Here is a 23,528-nt window from a genome sequence, read left to right on the forward strand (position 1 = left end):
AGTAAACAAGTGAGTACACATGACTTTTTAATTCTTGTAAACATAACAGTAAAAAAAAAACTTTTGACAAAAAATGTTGACATTTTCACACTGGCTCATTCCCATACACTGCTAAGACTTCAAAAACAAACCCAAACAAATCTAGAAGATATGAATGAATGGATCAGATTAATTCTAGATTTTATCTCATGTGGATCTAGCCACAAGAGATTTTGTGGGTTGTCAGAAAAAAATTTATTTTTGAAATATGAAACCATGTATTTTTGGTTTATTGAGATAATTGAAAGCAGCACTTCAAGTGTCTGTACTTTGACACCTTTGTGCTACTTACAAAGTAACCTATGAAATCATGAGAAACTAAAACTGCACATTAATTTAACACATGCATTTCCACTGGGTGGCACAATTGCTTTGTCTAAATTACAGAAGTCATATCTGTGGTTTGATCCAATTTATATTGCTAGAAGATTATTATGTCCAGTTTCACTCTCGTTCTGGGTGTCTGTGTGAGCTCTGGTACTGAGGGCCATCTTTTTGCGGGTGTTTTGACCCCTTCCTAAACAGGGCAAGGACCTTTGCAGCTCTAGGCGGGCATCAGGGCACAGGAAGATGTAGAAGAGGGGATCTAGCAGGGTGTTGAGGCTAGTCAGACCGTAGCACAGGCGATAGATGAGGAAAATGGAACGCTCTAGTCCGCACGGCTCATCAGTCAGCAGCAAGGAGACAAACCTGTATCCGCCCACGAGGTGGTAGGGTCCGAACACAACAATGAAATTGACGGTGATCACAACCAGGATGCCCACAATTTTGTGCCGCTCATGGTCAGAGAGGGAGGGAGATCGTCGGAGTGTTACCCCAATGTGGGCTGAGGTGTAGCTGAGGAGATAGAGAGATGCAGATTAGAAAATGGTATCCCCAAAGGATTCTGTTAAACTATACCAATCACAAAAAGATAAAAGTAGCCCAGTAGCTCCATTATAACTTGCACATTCACACATTCACTCCATGTTCACAGACTCTGGAGTTGGTCAGACTCAAAAAACACAAATTCTTAACATCGTCTTTATAAGTTTTTATTGTATTATTTCAACTTAAGGTAGCCTTTTTACTGTCCCACAAATGTGACCACTTTCAAGACTTAGACATGAAAGAAGTTCTTATGGCATTGGAAAAGGGTAGACCAATTTCAGTTTAGAGTATCGTCACTGGTATCTTGGGGGTAACTCACCCTAGTATGGCACATGGCAGCAGGAAGCCGAGAGCCACCGTGGTGATCTTGAAGTGGGCGTATCTGGGGCTGACAGGGTACTGCTCCAGACACAGCAGTCTTTCGGCATCAAACACTGATGGCAGCAGCCCCCACAGGCAGAACAGGAAAGTGAGACTCCACACTGCCACACCTGACATCGCTGCCACCCTGACAGTTCTCACCCTGCGGCTGCTCAGTGGGTACACGATGGCCAGGCAGCGGTCCAGCGCTATCAGGCACAGGAACATGACGCTGGCGTAGACGTTTACGTAAAACACATAGCCCACCAGCTCACAGGTCAGCTGGCCGTAGGGCCAGCGGTGCGCACCCTGGAGGTAAAGAATCCACAAAGGCAGGGTGAGCAGCTGGAGGAGGTCTGACAGCAGTAGGTTGAGGATGTAGACCAGCTGGCAGCCTCCCCCACCTGAGCGGCCCAGGTGGTACAGTCCCCAGAGAGACAGCAGGTTGCTGGGGAGACCCAAAGAGAAGATCAGGCCATAGATACAGGTCAGGCCAAATGTGTCCGTGTCCAAGGGGAGGTTGCAGCTGTCATTGGACATGTCTCTGTTGGTCAAATACCTGACATAGAAAACTACAGGTGACCTCACTCAGACATTGATTGGATTGATACTTACAGGAGGATGACTTGGTGCAGAAATACCCATTCATTCATTCATTCAAAGCAAAAGAAAAAAAAAGACAAAAAGTCTAAGTTTTGTCAACATTCTCCTGTGGGAAAGGTCAGGCTCAGACTTCGTGCTGTCAGTCAACCAGTCTTCAAAGCATCCAGAATCCATCAGGGGAAAAAAACACCTGCGAGGCAGATAGAAAGATCATTCTCAGGTGGTTTAGTATCAGCAGGTGCATGATGATTTCAACCATACAGTATAATGCAATCTCTGTCCAAGACTTTTCACTCACCTCTGAAGACAGCAAGACCGACTTTGTTCCACAAAAGCGCACTGCCCGCTCTGCAGCTGGGTGACCTGTACTCAAGAAATGTTGGGAACATGGTGTCTCGACTGAGCCTTGTCTATTCTGTAATCGTTTCCTCCACAGGAAACCCACTTCTTCAGCTTTAAAGGCAACATCCTGAGGCAGGAGAACGCCTTTCTGTCCCAGAACAAAAACATACACACTCTCTCTCTCTCTCTCTCTCTCTCTCTCTCTCTCTCTCTCTCTCTCTCTCTCTCTCTCTCTCTCTCTCTGTCTCTCTCTCTCTCTCTCTGTCTCCCACTCACTTACTCCAGTAGTAGACACGATGATTAAGGTGGACAAGGGCTGTGAGGGGAGGAACTGATGTAGGGTGTCCACTAATGCTGTTTAGATTGTTGGTTGCTGGCTATGTGCCATTAAACACATTAACTCTTATTCTTAACTGTTCTCCTGTGCCGCCTTTAAACATGCTTTTCAGCACATTTGAATATTGTTTTTATTACATACTGTAGGATGCAGACATTTTATTTAGCAATTTTAGATTCGCTTTCTATAACTAAAGATGTCAAAATCTATTCATACAGTCACATTATGGGGATTAAACACTCAAAAAGTCTCCACAAAGTAAACCATTGAATTCCAGATTAAAGACTTGTTTCTTTGTTAGGAGTAGGGTTAGAGTTTGGACCAGGGTTAGGGTAAGGCAAGTAATGGTTATGGATGAGGTTGAAGAATCTGTTGAAGGCTGCTCGGCTCTGTGGCCACTGAGTCTGGATTTGATCTCATGGTCCTCTCAAATAATCTTGCTTTTGGTTTGACATGGTTGCATTGTTGATTTCTGGTTGACATTTTGGGTGTATGTGATGTGCTGTCGTGTGTGGCTTTGTATTTTGTATAATGTGTCCTGCGTGTTTTTTGCTTTGTACTGTTTGTTATTGTGCTGTAATATGTTTTAATTGTAAGGGACTGCGGATGAAAATTAGCTTGCATCATTTATGTTAAAAACTGTACACTGTCCCGATAAATAAGTACAATACATTACAGCGTCCTCCTAAGTGACAAAAACAAGCATGTGTGTGTGACACTGTGCACATATCTCATTTACCACAGAGAGGTGATTGACAAGATTAGAAGAAGAAAAAAACAGAGCAGACAAAAACAGCTCTGTAGCACAAACACTTTTTTGCAGTAAAAGTAAATATAGGAGTTAAATAAAATGCAATGTCACTTAACTGAACTTAAAATGATTAATTTTATTTATACAATTTGTAGACATTGAATATGTTTAATTTAACCAGGGTGAACTTTTCTCAGGCACCACAGGGAGGAAAAAATCTTGCACAATTGAAATTGTTTTGGGGAAGAATGGGTATGTTGAGACAATGGGTGTTAGGCAGTATTTTTGCTACATGGTTTCAAAGGGAGGAGGGTCTAATCAGTCACTTTATTTCCTTTAAAATGTCACAATCTCTGATTTATTGAATAATCCAAGATGGTTACTAATATACTGACTAATCCCCTGAGACATTACTACCACCCTATGTTCTCCAGAGTGCTGCATAAAGGTCTCCATGTCCCTGCAGTATGCAGACCACATTGGTCTTGATGTGCCAGATATCAGCTGTATGCTGCATAGACAGCAAGTCCAATGGGAAGTGCTGCTGGAGAAGCTCCCAGTAGAGAGGCAACATGATAAGTTGTTCCTGCAGCAGGCTGGCTGCATATCAAAGGAAGTATTCTGTTTTTTGCTGGAATTTCATCTTGTCATGGAACAGCGAGTTGTAAACTTAGCTACTGGGCTATTAGAATGCCTAGAGGGAACACTGGTTCAGTAAAAACAAAGTCACAGCTTGAAGTCTCAAGTCAGGTGCCACTTCAAAGAGCTTCAAAATTATGCTCACACAGGAAGTTGCTGTGTTAAAGTGGTAACTGCATTGCTACATTCTTCCGATAATCAAAAAGACCAGGTGTGGCTCTATCACATCATGAAAAAAGAAAAAATCAGGGCTGATTCTCTCGTCAGAGCTCTAGTAAGGGGGAAAAAAGGGAAATTTAGTAAAACAAATACTGAGGCTTTCATTTTTACTGTTTCAACCAATGTAGCATCATCACCATATTACTACATCTGAGGCCCTCTGTGGGCAGCTCTGTGGTGTGAGATGTGCATTATAGTATGTGCTCTGGGTATATATTATGCAACCCATTGTCAGTGTCACTTCATCAGCTATTGCTCTTATCCACCCCCAAGTCACCACCATATACATACTGCCACATCACTGAACAAAAATGTTAGTTTTCCTTTCTCTTTTTTCAAAATCTACACAAGTGAGATAAAATTCCAACAGATTTGTAAAAACATTTCAACACAATATGTATATTGTCAGCTCTTCGACTACTACAGTCCGGTGAGTGGTTTCATTTTAACCAAAGTACTTTTTCTCCTTAGTGCCTGAGCCCTTTGCTTGACCTGGTTTAAGGTTCTTTTTCAAATTTAGCAGCTACAAAAACAATTGTGTGCACCATGATCTCACACTTGTTTGTAGTTTGCAGCACCAAAGTGAACAATTTCATAAAAAAGACTCCACATGTGTTTGCAATTATAATCTGTTTAAATGTATAGCGTTCATAAAAGTTTCTGACATTGACAATCAAACAATCAGACTCCTTGAGGTCATTAGTATGTTCATATCATATTATCTTGATATAAGCACTGTGCATAAGTAAAAATGTAATGTTTGTTATAGTGTTGAGTAAACATGCAACTACTAATCACTAATTACATTTGTCAGCTTTTGGGGAAGAGCCACGGGAAAGAGATAGAAGATATTAAAATATGTTCTGTAAAAAAAAAAAAGGTAATATGGTGTTCAAGTTTTTGTCCATGATCAGGCTGTAAGATGGAGGTTGTCACCATTGTGAGATAGTAGTTTATATGGGGATGATATAATGATATGCCATGTTGCTACTGTTATATACAGTGTATATATATCTTATAAAATATGTCACTTGTTTTAATAAAATCTGGCTTAAACTCCTGTTTGGGCAACATCCTGTACCACTGACCACCAGTTCATTCTCAGGTCAGAACACTCTGATAACACGTTGTAGTGAAAACTTATGGACTTTACCCATACAGTGTATGAAAAGTGAAAGTATTCCCTAAAGCTGATAAATCTTCCTGAAGTTGAGACAACCCTTCACTTCTCCTAACTATTTCTCATTCATCTCTGGCGAAAACATTTCTATTACAAGATTGTCTAAAATAAATATTTCAAACAATTTACACAATGATTAAGACCTTTGTTTTCTGGAAAAGGTTCAAATATGAGGCAGAAACATTTCTAAACATGTAAATGCATGTCAGTCACTGTTCAAGTCATTGAGCAGTCACTTAGCATGACTTATGTTCCAATTAGTTACTCTGCTTTCATTTTTCTCCTGGACCTCCGGCAACAGAGAATCCTGCAGACTGAGACTGAAGCCCAGACAAAGGCTCCAATGAGGGACATGATTAAAAAAAACACATCCAGGCAAAAGTAGGAGTACCAAGGCAGGCTAAAAGCTGCTGAGCGCAGGTGGGCTGCTCCTTGGTTCCTGATGACATACTCAATCCAAAAGATGGCAGTGTCCATAGGAGACATTGGATAGTCACGGTGTAGCTTGGAGAGACGCTGTATGTTGTTGCGGTATGAAGGAGTCTCCAGGATGTCCTTTATAGCCTCCAGGAAGTTGTCTTTGGTGAGTGATTTGGCTTCCACCACCCGAGCTGCCCCACGCACCTTCAGCCGGAGTACGTTGTCAAACTGGTCAAAGAGGAGCGGCAGCCCCAGAACAGGAACGCCATGGTAGATGGCCTCATACATGCCATTGGTGCCTCCGTGGGCTACAAAGACACGAGTCTTGGGGTGTCCCAGGAGATCATTCTGAGGCAGCCAGTCCACCAGCAGGGTGTTGTTCCCCAAAGATGAAGGCTTTTTACCCATAAACTTCCACACTACCTTTTGAGGAAGCTGAGCAAAAGCAGCGGCAATTGCCTCTGAGGCCTCACGAGGCAGGGCTGACACAAATGTCCCCAAAGACATGACCACCACCCCATGCTCCCCGGAGGTCTGCATAAAGGCCTCCAGCTCAGCAGGGAGGGGACGGGCCTTTTTGCACTGGAACCCCCCTATGTAGACCACATTGGGCATGGTTGGCCGAGGGAACTCAAAGACAAAATCTGTCCTCACCAGCCATATATCAGCAGCACGCTCCAAAGATAGCAAGTCTGTTCCAGGAGGGAAGTGCCGCTGAATCAGATCTGAGTACGCAGGATTAATGAAAAAGTGCTGTTCAACAACACTATAAAGATAATGTAACATATTCTTTGTTCGCTCCAGAAAATCCATCTGATCATGAAGTTCACTTCCTGGCACAGGGACATAGGAGACAGGGGAGGGAGCTATGGTGAAATGGCTCTCTCCAGTATTAATCCAGCGCACGTTGAAAACCATTGGCAGCCTGAGGTAACCACCTAGAAGAACCCCTAGTGTCAGACCAGGGTCAGTTAACATTAAGTCAAACTTGGCATCCTGCAGCTTCTTCATAAAAACAGGGTCATCCAACATTGTGGCAGCTGCTCCAGCAAGAATCTGATGGCCTGTTGCCAACATGGATGTAAGCAAGTTTTGTTGGCAAAAGGTGCGTATAAAAATTGGGAACTTGCGGCACTCCATAACATTTTGTAGCATTCTATTGTAGTACTCCTTGTCTGAATCATCCTCCAGCATGCGCACATTAATAGAGGTATAAATTGAGGAGTTACTGGGGATGTACCAGCTTTTGGCAGAGTGCAGCACAGTGAGGTCGTGGCCTCTGGAGTGCAGCTCCCGAAGGATCACCTCCATGTTGATCCAGTGGCTGCCATCTACAGGCACTACCAGAATCCTGCTGCCTTTACAACAAGTGGGCCAGAGAAACAGGAAGCAAAGCGCTGCCAGGGCTATGGTGATGGGGCTTGACATTTCCTGGGAGAAACAACAGGTAGCAATAGTTAGACTGACAAAAACCCCGTAACACTTAACATTGAGGTGTAGCTGAAAATGCTGGAATGAAAGTGATTTACAACTCTTCATGGCTGCCTAAACCAAACCATTAATTAATTTTGTCAGGCGACAAAAGAATGGCATGTCTAATTTGTGCAAGCGTTACATCACCTAATTTGTGGTGTGACTGGTCACACAGCACAGTGTTACCCACTGCAGAATAAGAAGAATGGGGTTTCTTGCTTCTCCCTTCTTTACCCAGAGAAGACTTCTGCATTTAACCTGCTTCTGCTCTTGAGCAAAGGGTCATCTGCAGTATTTTCTAAGCCACTTGACCTTGTCACTTTGTATATTGTATGATCATACAGTGTTAGTATATTTAAACAATCATTATCATCCAAACATTATATTTACACCATGTTTTTATGGCAGCTGTCCAAAGAAAACCTTGCATCTCCTCTGAGTTTTTTCTATTTTTATGCATTTGGGAAAATTCTTTTTACTTAAGTTAAACAAAGTATTTAAAAGCCCCAAAATGCATTGTCACAAAGTCTTAGCACATGAAAAGTTGATGTTTTGGGTATGCATGGTTTACTGTAGGACAGTGAGTATTGTGTATGAAGTATGTGGATGAAATTGGACATAATCCTGCGAGAGAAAATACTGTGGGGCTTAATGCTCATATACAAAGTAGGCCAATATATTATTTTTATAGGAATACAGTGATGATCAGCTACTAATCAATAAATTACAGCTATAAACCTGCTTTGAAATAATGGATGCAACCTATTTTACATCTTTAGATTTGTAGGAGTCTGTAAAGAAGATTCACTTCAAACCAAAGACGATTGAACTGCGACAAGATGGAAGCTTCACAAAGAAACTGTCACCACTCATCTTATACATGCATCTTTGTATGTCTGCCTTAAAAGTGTGGATCTTCTTCTCTTTGGCCCCATTTAAGTGAGATATGGACCCATATTTTACTTTGCTCCACTCCTAGCTTATCAGTAGCTGGTTGTTAAACTTCAAGGGTTGCACAAAACAGGTTAGCTTATTGCCACATAGATCGTTATCTGCCATGTGACAATGCCAAACATTATAAGTCTATAATTCTAAGTTATATTTATATAAGTTAAAAATATAAGCCTACAGTTTTATAATATTGCATACACATTTGATCACAAGTCTAAGCAGAGGACTCTTTACTGACAGCATGTTCAGTAGCTGCAGAGACTGAGCCTAAAATGTTATCTAACCCTGGTTGTAATGATAAAACATCAACTTTAAAATTCAACAAAAACAGAATCAAGTTCTGAATAAACACTTTTTGTGCCACATTTTACATAACATTTACTTATTTTTGATTATTATTATTACTATACATACCTTTTTTACTTTATAGTACAGTGGCATAAAAGATGTATAGTCAGAGCTAGTTGATAAGTTGATAAGTTTTTTGTTATATAATTAAAAGTGAATTGAATGCCTCACCTGGTCCTTGCTGTATTACAATCCAGGCATTTGGCTCAAGCTCCAGGTCCTGAGTGAGGTCTTGTGTTTCAATACAGCTTAACCTCTACACAAACGGACCTTTTTCTGTTCAGCCAAAGTCCAGTTTGTGGATTATATGTACCTAACAAAGTTCAAAAGTGTTGTAATAAAGGGCAAAGGTCAATGTTATATGGTAGTGTGCTTATGTAATATTGGTAATGGCTTTTTAGGTGAGTTATCCAACATTTTACACAATTTCTACATTGTCTCAAGTCATTTAAATTCCTCTATGTCTTCCCCCTCATGTCCACTCATTTAAATGAAGTGAGTGCTGATTGGTGAAGTCTTTTGCCCAATCAATATACAATATATAGCAAAAGTTACTCATAAGTGAAGAGATTGTTTAATTGAGCCACCTTAAAGACTTTAGATTTGTTCATAGATGCTAGAATTTGTATTAAATTAAGGAATTTGTTTAAAGTTTACTAAGGAACATTTCATTTGATTGATTTAGTTGTGCGTACACTATGAGTTTTTGTACCTCTTATACTACTTTATCTTGCTGAGCTCCAAATTTCTTTGGATGACTGTTTTCATTTCTTATAGATTCCTATTTGAGCACTCACTGGCAAACTCCATTTACATGCTTCACAATCTGCCTGAGAAATGTAAAACTGACGTTTATGCTGTTGAGATTGATGAGGAAACCTCGGGAAGAATGAGGGAAAAATCCAAACTGAGACACAGTCAGAGTGTGTGAGACGGGAGTGGCGGGGAAAGAGGGAAGGAGGAAGCAGCAAGGTCACACAGCGGAGGGAAAATAAAGTGAGCAGTCATATCAGTGAACCGCAGCCTTCCCCTCCTCTCCTCTGCCTCTGTGGAGTTATATAAACCTGAGCCAGGGAACAACAGTCAGCTTGAGGTAACAGCAGAGATGAAGATATGCCGCTTGTGGCTTGCGTGACTCAAGAATTTACAAGGAACATGTATACGTATGTTTACAAAAGTGACATAGTTGAAAAAGACTGATGCAGCCCATTAAGTTGCAAATAAATGCATGTAAGGTAGATTTATTTTGCTTGCATCTTTGCTGCTTTGCTACGCAGTTTGATAAGAGTAACCTGTGCAAAGAGTTTTGTGACTGTGCAGCTCAGGGCCTGTATGTATCAAAGTACAGTATATATTACTATATGTATTTAGTTACATTTAAGAATGCCTTAAAGAGGAAACTTTTTGGAGTTTTCTGGCTAAAAGTAAGAAAATAAGATACTGTTATCAAGCAGCTTGCTCCCATTGCAGCAAATTGGAGCAGTAACCTCAAAGAAGCTCTTAACCATCCATATGATTAATCACATGTGTGCTCAGCGCAGGAATAGCCAATCAGAGACAAGGGATTCATCTACGTCTGTCCAACTGTTCATTCTTCTTCTGTGTTACTGTGCAGAAGCTGTGCAGTGTGATTTTATTTGTCTTTATCTTAAATATCAATGGCAGAAACAAGTGGCCCACTATATAAATAGGGAATGAATTATAGGACCCTGGCGGAAATGAAAACAAAAAGAAAACCAAACTGAAGCAGGAAGGAAAGTCTGCTACTGGTAGAGGGGGTACTTAAGAGAAAATCTATCATAAAGGGTATCAAGTAACACCTTAATAAGTTCTTACAAAACATATGCACAGAGAAAGAGATTGCAAACAAAATCAATGCCAGTTTTATTTTGTCATTTACCCTAAGGAACTCAAAAAAATGTAACATCCAATCAAAGGTTAATTTCATACAGGAAAGCAGCAGCTGTAACTGGTAAGCTAAAACTACTATTCTGAACTGAATATATTGCTCTAGATAATTTATCATTTATTGTTTATCATGAGTAATGCTATACAGTCATTCCAAAAATGTCTAAGAAGATGCATATGAGCATTTTCAACCCACGGCTGTAGTTATAGCACAGAGGGGGAAACAGCTAGCCTGGCTCTGTCCAACCATAACAAAACCCACCTACCAGCACTACTCACTAATTAACACGTTATATCTTGTTTGTTTAATCTGAACAATAATCTAAGTGTAAAAATGACAATTCGCAGGTTTATGATGGGTCATATGCTGGACTATGTCTTGGCTGGGACCAGTTGCAAGGCAATGTGCAGAGAGTACAGGAAGATACTGCACCCGGTTACATACTCTCAGCAAGAAGTATGAAAGGCATCACAGTTTTATGACAGTCAGAGCAGTCAATAAAAATTAATCATGATATAAATGTTATTATGAAGATTATGCTTGACATAATGTGATGTAAAGCAATTTACAGAAACACATGTTTATTTGTAAAGGCATAATAAAACAGTACAAATTTGCCTTTAGCCTTCTTCTTAAAAATATAATGCTATTAGGTTCCCCAGAGTGTCATAAATTAACAAAGCATATTAAATTCTTTTTTTGACATTCATATGCTATAAACCGCTTCTACTTTGGAGAAAATCATAGGTTTACATGGAAGTTAGAACAGCCTGAGGAGCAGCTGAGATCATAGGCTGAGAAGTGATGACCCCCGGCTGGGTGGTCATCATATATTGCTGGGCACCCATGAGCCCTGGCTGGGCGTTGATGATGGTGTGCGTCTGCTTGCGTCTCTTGATCTCTCTGGCCACCTGGCACCAGGAGCACACGTTGCAGAAAGTGGCATATACGCAGTCAGCTGTCATGTCACCCTGATCAGACACAAAAAAAGATTAATACAAGCTTTCTGAAACTGTTGACCAAATAGGGCTTTCTGGCTCTTCTTTTTGTCTATATTTACCTGTATTCCATAGCGGTTACGCACAGCAACCCTCAAGGACATAGAAATAGGTGGAATGCATGTTGGGATGCACGCCATCTGTGTGCTGGTCCATAGCATATCCAGCAGGGGGAGACAGAAACACTCCCCAAACTCAGAGGTGGTTTTGCAGGCAAAGCAAGGAAAGCACCAGTAAGCAAAGCAACCTGATGAGGAAAAGATAAGAGATAACAGGCAGTAAAAGGCTTTATGTCAAGACGCAGTCAGAGGGTCTTTATCACGGGAAGGTTCAAAATAGCCCTGGCAGTTTCATAAAAGGTTTCAGATTTCAGATTAGCACATTCTAAGTTGAGACTTTGGTCGAACACGTTGTTTGTTCCTTACTATGTGAAAATGGAATAAAGTTGCTGAAGTAGCCAGTCTGAGTTTTTCAAGCGGTTTGCAGTTTTTATTCCCTATGGATATGGGTTTGCAGTATTCTTCACATCGAAAGCCCTTAACATTCAAATGCCACTTTGACAATAATTGTAAGTTTCAGTGGAAGGAAAACATGTGACACGCTAAAGGGAAGCAGACTTACAGACATTTAAATCATCGAAGCAGTCACAGATGCCAGTGCTCCACTGGTTGGAGTGGACAGCGATCAGAGTCGGAGGCTGAGGTTGAGGCTGCTGGTTGTTGATGAACACATTCGTTGCCATGGTGATCACTCAAATAAGGAAGGCCTGAGAATAAAAACAATCACAACTTTTTCTCTTTTTTTTTTCTCATGGGGGTCTTTCTATGTTGCACCTTTTCAAAGTTGACCTGCAGCCCAAATGTCTGAACAAAGCTCCCGGGACGCTCGCTGGTTCAGAAGCTTTCCTTCCTTCAATTGTTCTGCGTCATGATATGGGTCATTTAAATCCCCATGACAGTGTTCACACCATTAACTCACACGCTCTGTGTGCACTATCACATGGTGACAGCTGTTTACTATTAATCAAAACACATTTTTGCAGGAATTTCACTGGAGCCTGAAGTTACTGATAATGTAAATGTCTCAGCAGTTGAGCTTCCTTGCATGCATAGTCCAGTAGCCAACTATTCGGTTTTCTTTGCAATCCTTTTTTTTTTAATTTAAATTTGATAATCACTCACCTGATGTTGATGTGTGCCTCTCTGTGAACACAGGTTGGATTTCAATGGAGCAAGAAGTGGCATTTAGGACATCAAGGGAGGATTTAGCAGATTTGCATGTGTAGTTTGCATAGGACTGAGATCACTGAGATTCATTTGATCAACTTAACAAGGACAGGCTTTGATCTATACAAATTTTATTGTACCGTTCAAGAGGACTCACATAGTTATAAATATGAAAAATTTGAATATAAATGGATGTGAATCGCTCTAGCCATTAAAACAAACAGAATTCATGAATGTAAATGCAAATGGCAATTACGACAATAGGATAAAAGTTTATAAAGCATCAGAAAAAGAATACGTAATGAAAATTATGGATGTCACAGAGGCTGAATGTCTGCTCACAGTATCTCTTGCTTTATTTGATGATACATTCTCTATGTAACCCTCATGTGTTGATCTGTAATCAGCTGTTCAGTGACATTCCTCACAGGCAGAAATCAGTATCTCTCTCATTTCCGAGTAGCATGAAAGCACTGGTCCTGGCGAGGAAAAGAAGTCCATGGTGGTGATGACGTTTGTTTCAGTAATAATGATGCACTGATGAATTCAGCCTTTGTTCTTATCAGGCAGCCATGTTAACGAAGGTAATGGGATTCATTCTTGTTTTGATTTCTCTTGCTATTTGACACCAGGTGCAGGGCCCGCAGAAGCAAGCATACACGCAGTCATTACAAACTGTACCCTGTGAAGACAGAGGGTGAGAGGTTAAACATACATGAATCAAACAGTAATGGGATAAAACAAAGTCATCCAGCTTGTTCACACTCACAAATATTTGTTTACAATGTGCAATACAGATTTATTTGCATAAATGTTGCTGATATTTCTGCCACAATCAGTAATCATTGTTAGATTCCACCTAAAAAAATCAGCTGGACCAAAGGAACACTGTGTACTGCAACCCTCTTTAATGACCATACTACATGAATTACTGGATGTTGTCTAGGAATGTAAACATAAACAGGTTTAAGACTGAATAGAGATCAGATAAACCCTGACTGTGACACTGACTTTTATGCTGGTAAACACTATGCTAGTATTGACACAGGTGAAGTGCATTTTATTTACATCTGGTCCAACACCAAAAAGCCTCAGTAATGGCACACGGTTGAACAGTTTTTATTTATGTATTTTTACCTCAATGCCATATCGCTGGCGTACTGACACCCTGAGGGCTGTGGTCATTGGTGGGATGACTCCAAAAGCGTCCAGCAGAGGTAAACATAGACACTCCCCGGCCTCACGCGATGTCTTACAGGTGAAGCATGGAAGGCACCAAAAGGCAAAGCAACCTAAAAAATATTTATGACATAAGAATGTGCTCATTTGAGAGATCATGTCCAAATATCCCTTCTTGAACATTTAAGCCTCCTAACGCATTGCTGTAGTGCCCATAAAAAGAGTAAACAAGTCAGAATATCAGCTTTGGGGTTCAGATTTGCAAGTGATGAAGTTACTTTCTTTAAGGTTAACTGTTAGTTTGCATTATCATATGGAGCATCAAGAGTGGTAATGCATAACAAAGCCCACATACTTCACTACACCTACAGATCTCCAATCTGCCGCCTGTTGGCATTCCTATGAACCCAGATCAGTCTGAATGATCAGTGTGGTTTCAGTTCTATGCACGTGACAAGGATTAGATTATGGGTGCTTGTCTCAACATGTGTCCTGAAAATTGTAACTTAGTTAAGAATCAACATAAAAAAGTAGTTCACTTACACTGGGGCGGGTCATCAAAGCAGTCACAGATGCCAGAGGTCCATTGGTTGGATACAGTATTCATGATGAAAGGCCGGGGTTGGGTCACAACCATATTTTCAGACATGGCAACAGCTTCTGAAGGAAACATATAGATAACATAAAATATAAATCTGCTGAAAATCGTATATGTGAGAGATATGAGTCCTGATGGGGGACATATCATGCTTTTTGTGATTTTCTGTCATTTATGTACTGTTATGATGTCTATGTTAAACATAGTCAAGGGTCCAAAACTTGGGGTGAACATATCTCCCTGAAAGCCAAAAACCAGGGATGTCATTGCACAACCCTCAGTTGGGAGCAAGATCAAAGTCAGCACCAAATTTGTCATATTTGGGTCAGTGCCAGATTTTAAATCCTAGTGATGTCATAAATTCAAGGCCTCAAGGCAGTTTTTCAGTTTCTTGCATTAAGAGTGATGCATGTTCAGGCAACTTTACTACACTGCCCTGGGCCATGAAAATTGCATATCTGTTATTAAGTAAAAACCTCTTATCTCCAAGAAAAAAAAGGCTTGATGGTAGGAGGACAGGTCTGGAGATAAGAGTTTGTTTTTGAAGAGTTTCAGAATTTATTATGATATAATATAGTTATTGTATGAGGCAATCCTCCACCTTGAGTTAAAATGTGAAAGTCATCTAAATCCAATGCTCATAATAGAAATTAATGTTTCATCCATTTTAGCCAAACTGTATTTTTTCTCCTATCTCCTATGATAACAGTAGAAAATGTAAATTTAAATGCTGCCAATATGTCAGTATTCCCGTCTTGACTAGGTGGATTTTCTTACCTTATTGTTCTTCAAGGGAGAGGGAGCAGTGTTTTATCAAATCTGCAAACCGGATGACTGTTGAGTTTGCAGGGCAACGGGGCATCTTATAGACACACTGGAGAGCAGTGAACGTGACAGGACAGCAGAGTCTGCATGTCACCAACTGGTCTGTCCAGTCTGACGTGTGTCAACACCTCTGAAAATCAGACATGAGGCTATCTGACCATCACAGATATTTTGAAGCTTCAGACGTCATCACACCCCATAACACACATTACCTCATATTTAAAGTTCACTAGTCTGTTCTTAGACAGCAGTATGTGATAAGAACAAAAGAGAATGTCTTGTACAGTATTCCTCCTCTCTGCCACAGTGACATGCAGCTCTATGGCTTTGTTTGAATGTTTCAAAGTTCTTTGTCACGTTCACTGAGAAGCTGTTGAATCTGCCATTTCCTTGAATTCACATCTCCTCATTGTTTTCAGATTAGCATCGCAACATTTGAGGTGGTTGTTTTATTAGAATTAATTTCAGTTGAGACAGTCATGTCAAGATTTAACCATTTATTGTAACAAAATGCATTTTAGTTTGGTGGTGTGGCTCTTGTCATGTGATGCCTTGAGCTCACAAACTCCCTGGCAGAGCCTGAGATACACAACATTTGATGGACCTGACACATAAAAAAGAAACATTCAAAATTCAGAACAAAACTGAGTGCTATAGAAGGGGAGGCAGGGGTTATATGCAGACTGAATGGGTGGCAAAGGTTCATATAGACTATTGAGAGAAGCAGGTTGTGGACATACATGATTGAAGGGTGTATGGAACATGTGTCTATAAACTGACTGCCTGCGTGAATTCAAAAAAATTCAACACAAAATATTTGGATTTTTTTGTATATTAATGGTAGGGCCAATTCAAACTTGAAGACAGCTGAGGAGATGTTTGTAGGAAAAGCAATAATAGCAAAAATTAAAATGTAGAACTTCTGGGTTATCATGAAGGATTACAACAGGAACATTTACAAATTTGCATAGTTGTTGCCAGTGTCACAAGTCAAATTGTCAATAGCTGTCAATGCTACGTCATTTTAATAATTCCTGGTTGTTGCTGTTTATCATAATCCTAAATGATGGACAAAACTATAACTAAACACTTACTTGAGTAATAAAAATGTTTCTTTTTAGGTAGCAGTGTGGGCAGGAATGGCAATGTCAGTTTGTCATTTGGTTGGTCCACACAGAAATATCTCTATTGGAGAGATTGCCAAATGTTTTCTACAGACATCCATGGTCCCAAAAGGATTATTTTGGTGATCCCCTGACTTTTCCTCTAGCACCACCATTTTGGCCATTTTGGTTTTAAGTGAAATGTCTCAAGAACTACAATGTTGGGTGAATTACCATAAAATTTAGTACAGAAATATATGATGTCCAAAATGGCTTAAAGCTGGAGTGCGGGACTTTTGTCTCCCCCTTCTGGCAGTGAGAGTAATTACAAAAACACTGTCAACTTGTGCTTATGTCATAGGCACTGCCGTAGCCTATGCCACTGCGACTGTTGTGGCTGTAAAACGGTGGATAAATTGTTTTGAGCGTCACACAACCCCCACGAAATGATTCCCTCCACTATCAGAATTTGATCTATTGGATCCAATAACATTTGGAAAGGCTGAAGGAGCCACACGATTAAATTATTTTATCCTCATTCAAGTTAGCAGAGAGCTAACTGGAAGTTAGCCAGCTTGGCCGGTGGAAGTCTCTGGGTGTGCAACAGCCAGAGTGGGAATGTCCTGCCCAGCATGAGATTTAAAAACTCTGTATGCTGTGAAATACAGAGAGATTGATTTGGCAGTGATAGACTTAATCAGCATTGTGTGAACTCATTTGGCAAGGGTTTTTCAATGTAATTAATGTTTCATTTATATGTAAAAGTTCAGCACTGTAGGTTTAAACTACTGGCATTCCCATCAGCCTCAGATTGATAGCATTTAGCTGCTGTGCTTAAATACAGTCTCACAGAGCTGCTAGTATGGCTGTAGACTATATGAAGATCCATGAAATCAGCCAAAATAGTTTGTGGTATATTATTTATTATTTCCCTGCAAATCATGCAAAGTGTTAAAACAGTAAAACTACAGTAAAATCAGTTACTAAGCTATTGCTATGAGATTCGGTGAGCAACCTTTGATTTGGCCACTGAATGTGGAAGTGAATGCTCTATTTGTCCTCATTAATTGATAATTCTTCATAAAATAAGAAAACTAAACTTACTAAGACAGACTTTGGGAGTAATGTGACATTTGGTTTCCATACATTCAGGAAAAGTTTACACTATCATTTTGAAAAGTGGCATGTGCAGTTCTCTTGCTTTACCTTGTTGACAATGTCAAACTCATATTTTGAAATGCACGTTTTATCGTCTTTGTGTATTGTTTGTTAATGTATTCTTACTAAAGGCATCATCAGTGGTACTTTTCCATTCTCCCAAAGGAAATATACCAATCAGTGACTTAAAATTGCATGCAAAGTTCCCCCTGCTTTAACATTTGATTCACTTTTGTGCTGCTTTTCAGCACAGACTTAACTTTTCTTTCTGTGAGACACATTGTGTCCCCGCTGAAATCTCTGAGGTAACAAGGAGTGGCGGCAGACCGGAGGAAATGTGATTAAATCAACTCCTGTACCCTGCAGGGACAGGCAGCAGCGGAGGCCAGATGAAAGAAATGTTGGACATGTCTAGACCAAGTGCGCCCCCTGCAGGGAGGTTAGGGCAGTGTATCTGGCTGAGGAGGAGGAGGAGGCGTGGGATGCTGCTCTTCTCTTCAGCTCTCTGGAGATCTGGAGCCAAGATAGCGGGTAGCAGCAGCATCCGTACAGGCAGTCGCTCCAAACACTCCCCTGTAAGACACAGAGAGGACTGAACACATGTGGGAGGTGCGAACAAAAGGTGAACATTTACATTTAGGTGCAAAAAAGACATGTTTGATGATATACAATGCAGCAGTTCAGCACTTCATGTACCTGTGGTCCTCTGTTATGAGTGTATACTCACATCTTTTGTAAATAACAGTATTACTTATAGTTAGTTAGACTCTTGTCTGGTGGTAAAATCTATAGTTTTACCACATTCCTTTTTGATAAATGTAAGACAAACAAACAAGTGTTACAGAGGACCAAATTTAGTAAATACACCAATAGTAATGAACAAAAAAGAGTAATGTATAGTAATGAAAGGCTGCTTGTAGTCTTTACTCTTAGCAACAGCAACCAGGATAAAGGCCTTGTCAGTAATGTCAAGATGGAAATGTTGGTGGGTGAGATATGAAAAATCAATAAAGTCTGAGAAACACCAATCCTTATTGTTCCATGTGCAGCCTGTGCATGTGATTTCTCCTTCAGGATACTGAGTCAGCGCTGCAACTTAGAGCCCAATAAGCTTTGATTACTGCAGTACTGTTAGCTTCATCACTGTCAAGTCAAAACATTATACTTAGACATCAACATCTCAAAAGAAAAATCAAAACTTTAATTCTAACTTGACCATTATGCATTGAGTTTACTTTACCAACAGGATATTTATGAAAAATACATATATTAATACCAACTAACATTTACACTCTCTTTGGTGAGCAGCACACTCAACACGCTGTCTCTCTCCTGTGCCTTCTGCCTCCCTTATTTACTGTGGGAGGGTGACATTAACAACTAAAATTATCACACCGCCCCCAAACATCATTACAGGTCTGAGGATGTGAATACAACACGCAACTTTCTGATGTAGAGTTTGTATGCAGATACAACTATATCATAATATACATAATCAAATGAGAATATAGCATCTGAACTACTTGTTTGCATTGATATGTTTGAATAATTTGTTGTGTTGTTTATTTAGTGTATTAAGACGCCCTGACAGCTGCTACATGGACAAGTACACAGTTACACTGTGCAAATTTAGAAGATGCAAAGCTATCGATACAATAACATACAAATAAGAATGAAAAACGTGCATAATTATGAGCATGCAAGACCAAAAACAGCAAGTTTATTGTGATAAAGAAAAGAAAATGTGGTGGTATACACATAAACACAGTTTACACACAAATATTGGTAGATATCCAAATGAGGTTGGTGTAATCTATAGTTATATCCTAATGATACATGCTGTTACAGCATTATCTCCCTCCCCCCGTAAGTACTTCTCTTGCTTTACAAACAACCTACATGCTGAGACTTGTTTTCATAAGAACTTCTGGCACCTTCCTAGCTCGTGCTCTGCAGTATTGACAGCGATCCACAGCCCACTCCACCTCCAGAGAAGCCAACATTACCAACCACCTCCTTCTGGGATGGCAGCTCTCCAGCTCCTGCCTGCCTGGCCTCCAACCACTCCCACCTCCAGCCTTATCTCTGATTCTCTTCACTGTCCCAGAAACGACAAAGGCTCGGCTTATCCAAAATCAAACTCACAACTTGGCCTGGCATGTGCCTGTTTGCATGTGGAACAACTGTTTTGAGCTATGGGCGCTGATCAGTGATGGAGACCTGATGTCTATCAGGATGTGGGGGTCATGCAGGCAGGTGTATGAGTGTTCAATGTGGACAAACAGCACAGCAATGAAGCAGTGGGTGGGTATCCTGAGCAGCTTGCTGTATCTTAAAAGCACTAACAGTATGTTGTTTATTCATTAAATTATTTATAACTCTAGTGCAGATTTAATAAATGTGTCCTGCATTCTCAGCATAAGATTCTTCTGATGTCACTATATAGACTAAACCATTGTTTGCATTGCATAATAAAGTAATAACTGTGTCATTAGGCACACGTACTTAATTTTGCCGCTATTTCCCATGTGTGCTTTTATTGTGTTTCATCACTGAACCGTCTCCATCTCCTCAGCAGTAATCATAATTATTCAAAGCACCAGCAGCCCTGCGTAATTGAGCCGGGGATACAGTGTGGTATGAGCGAAAGCAATCAGCTGCATTGTTCAAGGCAGTATTTATCACAACATCACAACAACAGGGGCCACTCCACTTGAATGAAAGAATTTAATCGTTACTTGTGAGAGTGAAAGTTAACTCTCACATTCCCACGCGAACGAGGAAAACATCTTAAAAGCTGCATGAGCAAAGCTGTCAAGTTAGCTGTCAAATGTTAAGTATAGCGGTCAAAGCTGTTGAACCAGTTATGGCAATTGCAGTGTCGCGCAACCTGTTGAAATGTTATCAGTCCATTAGCTTTGTTTGAGCACAGTCAGGTCTTTCAGTGTTTGGCATTGCTAATGTTTCCCATGGGATTCAATTAATGATAAAATAATGGAAGTCAGTGGAAGACAAATTGTTATTTTTTCCACTAAGTCCAAAGCACATGAGTCTTTGCAAAGACATATTGTCCTCTTAATTTAGGAAAAGTGCTGTGAGTCTATCAAATGTTTTATATGAAAGGATGAGGCTGGCGTTATTCTATGTTTTGTATTGTCAGCAAATCCAATTAAAAGACCAAAACCAACAATTAATTAGTCTCATAATATTTTTGCCCTTTGCTACCCTGTTGGTAGCGTTCAGCCCCAAGCCCGTTTGTTCTTACTGAAGAAGTAAACCTTTAAAAATGGGTCACAAATATGTAGTTTGAGTTTTTAATAAAGACTCAGGGATTTCCTAAAACAGTTGGGCACTGTAGGTTTTTGCAAATGTTACTTAAACAGGAGTAATTAGTGAATTTGTTGGGAACTATTTTTCAGTGAATGAATACACTTTCTCTGCACAAGTGAGTACTTACGATACCAGGACCAGAAGTCAAGTTGAACTACGGGTGCCATGTTTATTACAGTGAAGGAACATATCACTCAGTGCCCAGTTTTTCCTTTAATTTGTCACCCATGTCTTTCCCACTTACCCTGTATGTTGTTAGTAGTACACTTTTCTTCCATTGGAACTATTTTTGACTCAAGAAATAAGTTTTAAATTAAAGATGAAAGGTAACAGACAGTTGAGGAGTAAATGAAGCAACTAGTTATATATTTTAGATTTTTTCTTTCATGCTCTTGTATGCTGTATTACCTGTATGCCGTATCGTTCCCTGACAGAAGCCCTCATGGCTAATGAAGCTGGAGGTACACAGCCGATACAGTCCAGCAGAGGCAGGCAGGGACATGCACCCACCGCACTGGTCACCTTACAGGTAAACACTGGGAGGCAGCACAGGGCAAAGCAGCCTGCACACACATACAGGGTCAAGTCACAATACACAAAAAGATGACAATTGATGTTTTTCTTTGTTTGTTTGTTTTACAACAGTCCAACATTTCAGGAAATGCACTTAAGCTGTCATTGAGCACAGATGGTCAAATGTACTTTAAATCCACACTGAATGGTTCATGTTTGGACACTTACAGTCTCCTATGTCTTTATAGCATTCACACAGGCCAGTGCTCCATTGCCCTGCATCTTGAACCCTGCTTTGCGGCTGGACCTGGACCACCTGTCGGGACATGGCTGAGCTGCTCATCCACGACTGTAAAAAAGAGGTGGGGACTGTTGTAGTCAGAAGATATGGGTCACAGCCAGACTATAACTCCAAGAACATTCATTGTTTTTTCTAGATCTGATGTTCCTCATGTGTTTTGAGCAGAACATATTGTTTTTTCCATTCTGTACATACATACAGTATATGCACAGTAAAGTCTCATAATCATTTTCATTAAATCAACTCATCTTTAATCATTCAACTTGTTGTGTTTAGATACATTCATCAGTTTTAAATCAGATCCATTTAAATGTCTAGTTATCACATTCAGAGCCATTTCATAAGTTATTATTGTGAGTTCAGATCTTGTCAATTCAAATGATGAGTTGACCAAACTTATCACTCAAAGTTCACTAATCATTCGTACACTGTATTTAGGATAAAATTCTCCAGAAAGCCTTCTTTCATTTCTGAAAAGTTAAAGCTACAATAATAAATATTTTGTTATAAACAATGGATCAAATGACTACATGTAATGTGAAAGTGGTGACTCATAGTGACTGAGCCACAGAGAATTATCAACAGCTCTGTTGCTGAATATTAGATATTGGACTTACTGACCAAGTGGATATAAAAAGACATAAAATGAATGCTAATGTTGCCCCCAAGTGACACCAAAAACAAAAAAAAAACTAAGCTACTGCAGCTTTAAATGATGGAGGCTTGTTATGTGTCTTTTTAGCAACCCTGTCTTGTACAAGCATGTTTTATTGAAAACATAATGGCAGCTATGTTATGTTTTTTACCAACATAAACTTTAAAAGTGAACATATTTGCAAAGCTTTCACTCAGTGTATTTAATTTGTTTTCCCTTTACAACTACATTGTTGTTTATATGGTGACCAGTATGGTAAAGCAATTCAAAGCAGTTGGTTAAGGTTATGGAAAGATTGTGATCTTGGCTTAATGGTTTAAGATGTCAAAACCACCATGACTACATGACAGGACACATCGACTTTTTAACCAAACAACATCTTACCATAACCTATTATGGTGGCGTAAATCTGACAACACATGCAGCGCAACACACAAACCCTTATCTGAGATTAAACATTTACCCTCCTCCAAAATGTATTTGGCAAAGCAAATTAGTACATAAGCCTGTTTAGTAAGGCATAACATCAACATCTGAATTACAAACTTGCATCTAAGGGAAACTATGACTAAGGTGCTGATTACAGTTACAAAAACGTGTAATCCTGAGATAAACCAAAGCCAACATCCACCGGAAACCGCTATCAGAAGGTGGTAGATTCCACTCAAACTTCCCCTTTCTCTGGTACATGCATGGCTGAGCCAGCCTGCTGTGCTTTAACAAATGATTTACCTTTTTAGGCAGCATGAAGTCCAGTTGAAAATATAACCAGCCTTGTTTTAAAGAACAGATGACTTACCTGTGTTTAGAGTTTTTTTTTTCAGTTACCAAAATCCTTGGAAATCCATGTATTGGGCACACTTTTCTTCTACTGTGTTTGACTTTTACTCTCTTTATGCCTTCCTGCTTTGTCTTTCACATTTCCGTGTGCTCTTTGCATGACTGCAGTGTTTTGGTGTAAATATGAAACTGTCAGATAAGACAAGTAAACAAGGCAGACACCCAGTTCCCGTGACAGTTAACTCTGCTGACAACGATGTATTTGGAGTACTCATTGAGAGATTAGTTGATGTTTAAAAAGATGCCCAGACACCAGGAATTTCAGTCTAAGTATTTCCTTACAGTGGGATGGTCAATTCCACTTCATTCAGTAACTTTCACTTATTGCCCCTATGTAAAAGAAGATGTTTTGGTTTGAGTG

General features: G+C 39.9%; 5 protein-coding genes across 8 annotated transcripts; all 5 read right to left on the reverse strand.

Moving 5' to 3' along the window:
• Window positions 1-14: 14 nt before the first annotated feature.
• si:dkey-165a24.9 (G-protein coupled receptor 4) lies at window positions 15-2,363 on the reverse strand. Of its 4 annotated transcripts, XM_067579492.1 has the most exons (5): window positions 2,171-2,361; window positions 1,885-2,062; window positions 1,674-1,717; window positions 1,229-1,578; window positions 15-876 (listed from the first exon to the last, which is right to left on the reverse strand). In XM_067579492.1, the coding sequence occupies exons 2-5, from the start codon at window positions 1,916-1,918 to the stop codon at window positions 453-455; spliced, it is 852 nt and encodes a 283-aa protein (XP_067435593.1). In that variant the 5' UTR covers window positions 1,919-2,062; window positions 2,171-2,361; the 3' UTR covers window positions 15-452. The 4 variants fall into 4 exon arrangements, with proteins under 4 accessions (XP_067435593.1, XP_067435590.1, XP_067435592.1 ...); XM_067579489.1 differs by having other exon boundaries at window positions 1,229-1,795; window positions 2,171-2,363; XM_067579491.1 differs by having other exon boundaries at window positions 1,229-1,717; window positions 2,171-2,362.
• Window positions 2,364-3,418: 1,055 nt separating this feature from the next.
• ugt5g1 (UDP glucuronosyltransferase 5 family, polypeptide G1) lies at window positions 3,419-8,811 on the reverse strand. Its single transcript, XM_067579483.1, has 2 exons — window positions 8,704-8,811; window positions 3,419-7,191 (listed from the first exon to the last, which is right to left on the reverse strand). Exon 2 carries the CDS (start codon window positions 7,186-7,188, stop codon window positions 5,602-5,604), a length of 1,587 nt encoding a protein of 528 aa, XP_067435584.1. The 5' UTR covers window positions 7,189-7,191; window positions 8,704-8,811; the 3' UTR covers window positions 3,419-5,601.
• A 1,608-nt stretch (window positions 8,812-10,419) lies between these two features.
• On the reverse strand, window positions 10,420-12,279 carry LOC137174299 (placenta-specific gene 8 protein-like). Its single transcript, XM_067579493.1, has 3 exons — window positions 12,061-12,279; window positions 11,502-11,686; window positions 10,420-11,412 (listed from the first exon to the last, which is right to left on the reverse strand). The coding sequence occupies exons 1-3, from the start codon at window positions 12,179-12,181 to the stop codon at window positions 11,191-11,193; spliced, it is 528 nt and encodes a 175-aa protein (XP_067435594.1). The 5' UTR covers window positions 12,182-12,279; the 3' UTR covers window positions 10,420-11,190.
• A 528-nt stretch (window positions 12,280-12,807) lies between these two features.
• LOC137174867 (cornifelin homolog B-like) lies at window positions 12,808-16,632 on the reverse strand. The gene is made up of 4 exons (XM_067580369.1): window positions 15,220-16,632; window positions 14,388-14,504; window positions 13,803-13,957; window positions 12,808-13,347 (listed from the first exon to the last, which is right to left on the reverse strand). Exons 2-4 carry the CDS (start codon window positions 14,491-14,493, stop codon window positions 13,228-13,230), a joined length of 381 nt encoding a protein of 126 aa, XP_067436470.1. The 5' UTR covers window positions 14,494-14,504; window positions 15,220-16,632; the 3' UTR covers window positions 12,808-13,227.
• A 642-nt stretch (window positions 16,633-17,274) lies between these two features.
• Window positions 17,275-23,332, reverse strand: LOC137174866 (placenta-specific gene 8 protein-like). Its single transcript, XM_067580368.1, has 4 exons — window positions 23,127-23,332; window positions 21,600-21,720; window positions 21,267-21,421; window positions 17,275-18,101 (listed from the first exon to the last, which is right to left on the reverse strand). The coding sequence occupies exons 2-4, from the start codon at window positions 21,712-21,714 to the stop codon at window positions 17,940-17,942; spliced, it is 432 nt and encodes a 143-aa protein (XP_067436469.1). The 5' UTR covers window positions 21,715-21,720; window positions 23,127-23,332; the 3' UTR covers window positions 17,275-17,939.
• Between the last annotated feature and the right edge of the window lie 196 nt (window positions 23,333-23,528).

This window comes from Thunnus thynnus, chromosome 22 (assembly GCF_963924715.1).
Source record: "Thunnus thynnus chromosome 22, fThuThy2.1, whole genome shotgun sequence".
Taxonomy (NCBI): Eukaryota; Metazoa; Chordata; class Actinopteri; order Scombriformes; family Scombridae; genus Thunnus; species Thunnus thynnus.